We start from the raw sequence: 6,000 nt of genomic DNA on the forward strand, positions 1-6,000 counted from the left end.
GGCTACTCTAGGCCTTCCACGCTGATCAGAAGTCGTCACGACCATTTCGGACGAGATTTGGCCCATCACAAAACCGGTCTCGTCGAAGTTGTAGATATCCTCCTCCTAGATCGCATATTTCGCAATTGTATTCCATACCAGGTCAAACCACGCGCGATACGCGTCGGGGTCTTCGCAGAGAACTCTCTGATAGTCGATCCTTCGATTTAAACGCGTCTGGAGGTCTGGTGGTCGTCTTACGAAGCTCGAGGCCCAGTTGACGCCGACGCGTCCCGCGTCGCGACTTCGAAGTAATCGGTTGGCCATATCTTCAACACCACTCAATCGGGGAGGAAATGCTCGCGAATCTAGGTCGGTTATATGTCGTACGATTGCCTCTTCTTCGGAAGGAGTCAACTTTTGCGTTGGCGATCGCGTAATCGCTCGAGCGGTTTTACCGTCGCGTCGATACGCAAGGGTTCTAAAAGGTACGTTATAGATCTGACCAGCGCGACGTACACTTAATTTTGGATCAGATTGAAGCGCATATAATGCTAGAATCATATTACTTTCATTCCAAGAACCAACCATAGTTATGTGGTGAAAAACCGCAGGTCAAAGTGATAGCGTACGAAAATCTGCCGAAGTGTGCAATTGGACCGTGGACTACGTTAAATGAAAGTCTTTTCCATCTAATCGACGGCAGATTCCAATATCATCACGTCACTGAAATCACACGCAAAGACGAGTTCCTGTAATTTATCAAATGGAAAGATCAACGGCAAAACAACCCAAGTTCTCAAAGATATATGACGTGCAGAAACTGGAGAGGTAAAATAGAGAATCAGAAATAAGACCTTCACGGATGGTGGCGACCCAGGTTGACTGCTACAACAACCCTCCAATCCCTATGCCTATGTCTTGTCTAAGAGGTGTAAAGCCATTAGAAGGCGCCCTCGTCCAAATATGTCCACATGCTACGAGGTCCGTAGAACTTGTGGACGACTATCTAGTCTCTGCAACAAGCGGTAAACATATACCTTAGCCGATAAAGTCAACTGTGAGCATCCATCTAAGCAAGTCCGAATTTCTTGGCAGCGGACGACCTCTCGTTGACGCCACCGTCAGAACAAGCCTCAGTGGGATCTAGGAGAGCATTCGACATATTAACTCACCCAGCCTCGTCCACAACCATATGACGACGCCGACTATTACGTTCGATGAAGTAAGCAATCCGATTACTGTTGATTTTGATAGCTTTCGGAAGGTGAGATAGGTTCACTTGTCTTTGTCATATTCCTTGCCCCTCATAGCCATGCTCGGTCCTTATAGTCATTCCAGTAATTAAATTGTAGATTCATCTGATCTAAACCAACCCGGTTTAAGTCGAGATTCCGCTGAGGGCCCTATACAAGTCTACCTAGTCAGTAACTTATCTTTCGACGAACCAAACAATCATGTCTCTAACTCAGTAAGGGCGTCTGGATCGTTATTCATAGATTCCATTTCGACGGTACCGTCGAACAATCCATAGATTATTTTCGTCTTAGTTTCCTAAATTGACTCTCGGCGAGAAACAAGCAGAGGAGGCCGTGAACGAAGACCGGTTTGTTGATTTTCCAGGGATATTGACAGTCTGAATTTAACCTATGCTTTAATTATCGCGAGACTGTCGAGCATGTGAGCACATATACTGGAAGTCCCAACATCCAGCGTTGTCACCGAGTAAAATAGTTCGGCATATCATATCCATAATATTATATTGGGTTCTTATCCGTGGAGGAGTCGTGGCCACGTCTTTTACCTATTATTAAGTTTTCCCGCGTGAAATGCAAATCTTGATATTATGTCGCAAGCCCATTTGCAGGTTCCAACAGAGCATAATATTTGCGATGGTGTATAAGCTGTTTCTAGGATTAAGGCTACTTCTAGTCCCAGCATTTATGCGATGAAGAGTATTTGTGTAACTATATTTGACCCTAGTCGAAGACGTGCTCAATTTTAACGTTCAGACTTTGGAATTATAAAATAGAAGCTTCAGACTCAGATTCTACCATGGATATGTCGAGGTTTTCTTGCTAACCAGCTGTTTACTTGAGTCAAAATCTTATCTGATGGGGCCTCTTCTTAGTAAGTTTTCTTTGATCCTTTGAGGTTCTATTCCTCAATACCGACTTCCTTACGACCCTCATGCGACCTCTTGTTACACTACTCCCGCGCTGGTCTACCATGCCTACCTCGGCAGATATCATTTCAGATTGTGTCTCGGCTGTCGACTTATGGCTTCGAGCTCTCTACGAATGGAACCGAAAGCATGAGGCCGACACTACAACCAACCGCAACAGAAAAGTTCTAGAAATATCCCAAGCTGTCATGGAGGCTACCGACACCATTGCCGAGCTTGGAAAGAAGATATTGAAGCTAGGCGCGAGGTGTCCAATCTGCAGAGAGTACGAGGTAGAAGACCTAGTCACTCTACCTTGTGGCCACAAATTCCACGCGGAATGTGTTCGTCGTTGGCTGCAATGCGGTCAGAATAGGGATTGTCCAGTGTGCCGCCACGGCCTTCGACATAAATGTGGTCACGCTCTAGACGATGCACTCTTAGTCCCTGGGGAGGTTCTTTGCTCCGGTGTGCTCAAACTTCCTTGCTCTAGACGCGTTCGCGTCGAGTTTGATTCTCAATACCAGTCCGACTCTGAGGTAGAAGCAGGCTCTGAAGAAGATGGTGCTGAGGATGAGACAGGCGCTGGAGGAGAAGCACACTTTGAAGACGGCGCCAACTCTGAAGATGGAGAGGACCTCATGGAAGGGGAGAATAATCGTAACCATGGTAGCTATGATGATGATGAGGATGACGAGGACGGAAATGATGGCGTGGGCAGCGAAGACGGATCTAACCCCACTTACTACAGATATCCCTCGAGCCCAACCGCACCAACGCATGTACCTGGGACAGAGATCCACATAGCTTTTCGCGCACCACCTCCATCCAATGACTGGGTCCTGAGATCTTCCCAAGCGCGTCCGACAAGCACTGCTACAACGCCACTGAGTAGTCAACAGTTGGAAGAAGAACCTCTTAATGAGAAACTGCGAAGCGCCCAACTGCTCCAAGAGCCCCCCACATTGTCTGGGTTGGACCCCAACTCTTCCAATGGGAGGCCAAGGGGCGTTAGTATTGCGTCATCGAATCCTCGCCGGTCAGAAGATGAGTCTTCGCCTGGAAAACTGGGAAGAGCTCATCCACTTCATTTGGATCCTCAAAATACAGAGGAGCCTCCTCTTCCCGAACACTGCCGCCGTCTCCTACGCGGACTCCACAGTAACGCATTGCGGGCGCGACAAAGAACCGGCATGAGTCGCGCAAAGGCCTATAGAGTATGCCTCGAAGCCATCCTGCCTGCTAGCGAAGATCCCAAGAACCAAAAGCAGATGCTTGGTGAGGTGCTATACCCCATAGTGTGGTGTATGCTGGGAAGGCGACCTGCTTTGGCGGGAAAGATCACGGGGATGCTTTTAGGGTTGTGTAATGCGGAGATACTAGACTTGTAAGTAGTGCAGCTTCTTAGCGGCAGCATTTGAACTATTTCTGACGCTCACTTCACCATAATTTGGCCAAAGCTATCATGAAAAGACTATTGCTGACGTTAGTATAGGATTGAGAGCGATCAAGCTCTTTGGGATACTGTGCAGGAGGCCAAGAGTGTGTATGAAGAGCATATTCGAGAAGGAGGTGTGGGCCACTTATAATCAGCTGCGAGTCAAGTAGAATATAAATGGACACGAGAGACGGAAGCCCCACAGGGCAAAACAACCAAGGAACCATTTCTATCGATCATTCTACCGTTCATAGTTGAAGTTCACTTCGTCGCTATTCCATTATCTGTGGCTTGTTATGTATTGAAGACGGTGGTAAGTCTTGGAATAAAGCCGGTGTTTGGGATACTATCATAAGTAGGGCATTCAGATTGGTGCATCCTCACACCGAGAGCATGTTGCAGATTTCCATTGAAAATTTCCTTCCAGTCTGGAGAGATAAGCCCCATGTTGCAAACTGAACAGGCCCCTCTTGCACTTATCGCAAGTAGGGAATTCAATAGGGATGGGATGAGCGCCAAATGCAATATCCGCAGATATGATCATCAATATGTCCCTCGCAAACACAGGATTGCTGGCCACGTAATCACGGAACCTTTTGTCCTGCAAGACAGCATAGCCTGTTCGCCGAACAAAACCAGCGAATTCCCGTTGTAGTGGTTCCAGTGTAGGCACGTCGTACTTGTAAGCACGACTCACGCCTTCCAAAACCCCTTGATAGTGATGCTGAAATGTAACTTTGAATGCCACGTGGGGAATATAACGATGTGCTTCCGTCTGGATGGGTTTTATAAGTAAGTTGAGAGCCGACTTTAGCTTCTTGATCACGCTTTTCCTGAGCGCAGGCACATCGTAGAAGTCACCAAGCTCGTAGGCTTCGCAAAATGCCACGAATACGTTTGAATCAAATCCTGTTGATTTTTCCACAGCCAAATCTGCAACAATCAGTCAAATATGCATTAATGTAGCTCAGTGCATGGTGACGAACCTCCACCGTAGATGAACTTCAAGAGCCACTCAACCTTGGCCACCGGTGTCTCCTGGATTACAACATATTTATCCTTCGCTTCCTGGTTGGAGACGGTCAGCTGATTCAATATTGGGCCAAAAAGGAACGTTTACAGTGCATACTTTGAAGTTCCCATCGAGGGCCTTGTCAAACCACTTGGAACGACTACACAGGATCGCACGATGCACCTGCCAGGTCATCCTCTCGCATTCGACCGTTGCATCGGAGAACTTTCGGTCAAGAAAGAGACTGTATTGCGTGAGCATGTGACCAAGAAATCGTAGTTGACTGAAAGTACTAACCTCATGTCGGAGTCAGCGTGCATCCCAGCAGTCGCCATCTCGAACTCCAGCCTCCAGTTTGACTTTGTAGATCTTCAAACTAACTATCGGCGGGCACTTGGAAGAGACACTGCTATAGACGGGAAAAGACAACATTCGGGAGTCTGAAAGCATTTGTACGTGAGGGGTTGCGGAAAAGTCTGAACGGCCTGCTGCATGTATATGACGCCACTGGATTCTGCCTCTGCAGACTTCCGGGCACATTTTTGAGGCCAGTTTCAAAATAGTTGAGCGCAATCTTGGGATCATTATCGGACATATCGTTGGTCATTGCGCAATTATATTACAACGCGTAGAGTCCTTCCATATGAAAGATATACCGTGGCCTGGTTACCGAGTCAGCGATGCTATTGCCAAGGTGACCTGGACAAACAAAACACATGGCGTACCAAATCTGAAATACTGCGGCATAAATGGTTATCTTACCTCTATCGTGTGATGTGCAGCTTGTCATCCTGTTGACTATCATAATCCAGCCCCCTGTCTTGACGCTAATGCGCGACAGGGACTGACGAGGGTGGAATTTCTGGTCACTGTCTACCTACCTGAACTTAGCTGAAGTCAAGGGCAAAAATAGTTCAGAGAGGTAGTAACAGCCGTCAGGCATTGTAAAGCAAACACAAAATTAGTCTCGCATTTCAGTGGAAACCTGCTACCTCACAACCCCTTAATTTCAACTTCTTGGACGGAAGACTCGCAGTGATCGCGGCGCTGCTTGATTAACTCAACGCTATCCACATAACCTCACTCAATACTGCTCCCGAGGCTAGCATATCGCCGAATTCAAATTCACAAGAAGAGCGCCCGCAACGCCAACAACCTCTCCACTTCAAAAATAACGTCGATGGCAGCACTTCTTCTAGCTTTACCCGTCGGGGCCTGAGAACATCAGTGACCCCTTCAACCACCTGTGCAAAGGCACTTAGTTGCACAACGGCGCGGAGAAATATACCGATTGCGCATAGAAAATAATGAAAAGGTTGACCTAATCCGCAAGCCAGACTCCATATATGCATTTTCTGCCAATAACTGCCTGGCTGGTCTCAGCAGATTCCTGAATTTGGTGCAGAC

General features: G+C 47.4%; 2 protein-coding genes across 2 annotated transcripts; one reads left to right on the forward strand and one right to left on the reverse strand.

Moving 5' to 3' along the window:
* Positions 1–2,208: 2,208 nt before the first annotated feature.
* On the forward strand, positions 2,209–3,732 carry BCR38DRAFT_410275 (uncharacterized protein; the record flags this gene model as incomplete). The annotated part of the gene is made up of 2 exons (XM_040858445.1): positions 2,209–3,530; positions 3,639–3,732. 2 exons carry the CDS (start codon positions 2,209–2,211, stop codon positions 3,730–3,732), a joined length of 1,416 nt encoding a protein of 471 aa, XP_040714996.1.
* A 207-nt stretch (positions 3,733–3,939) lies between these two features.
* BCR38DRAFT_516584 (uncharacterized protein) lies at positions 3,940–5,161 on the reverse strand. Its single transcript, XM_040865103.1, has 4 exons — positions 4,891–5,161; positions 4,711–4,837; positions 4,568–4,649; positions 3,940–4,514 (listed from the first exon to the last, which is right to left on the reverse strand). The coding sequence occupies exons 1-4, from the start codon at positions 4,926–4,928 to the stop codon at positions 3,946–3,948; spliced, it is 816 nt and encodes a 271-aa protein (XP_040714997.1). The 5' UTR covers positions 4,929–5,161; the 3' UTR covers positions 3,940–3,945.
* Positions 5,162–6,000: the final 839 nt, after the last annotated feature.

The sequence above is a fragment of the Pseudomassariella vexata genome (genome assembly GCF_002105095.1).
Source record: "Pseudomassariella vexata strain CBS 129021 chromosome Unknown BCR38scaffold_8, whole genome shotgun sequence".
Lineage (NCBI taxonomy): Eukaryota > Fungi > Ascomycota > Sordariomycetes > Amphisphaeriales > Pseudomassariaceae > Pseudomassariella > Pseudomassariella vexata.

Coding starts and splice junctions, on each gene's coding strand:
- BCR38DRAFT_516584 (XM_040865103.1), bottom strand. CDS start 4,928: ATGGCGACTGCTGGGATGCACGCTGACTCCGACATGAG. Junction 4,838..4,890: donor CACGCTGACTCCGACATGAG/GTTAGTACTTTC, acceptor CACGCAATACAG/TCTCTTTCTTGACCGAAAGT. Junction 4,650..4,710: donor CCCTCGATGGGAACTTCAAA/GTATGCACTGTA, acceptor GTCTCCAACCAG/GAAGCGAAGGATAAATATGT.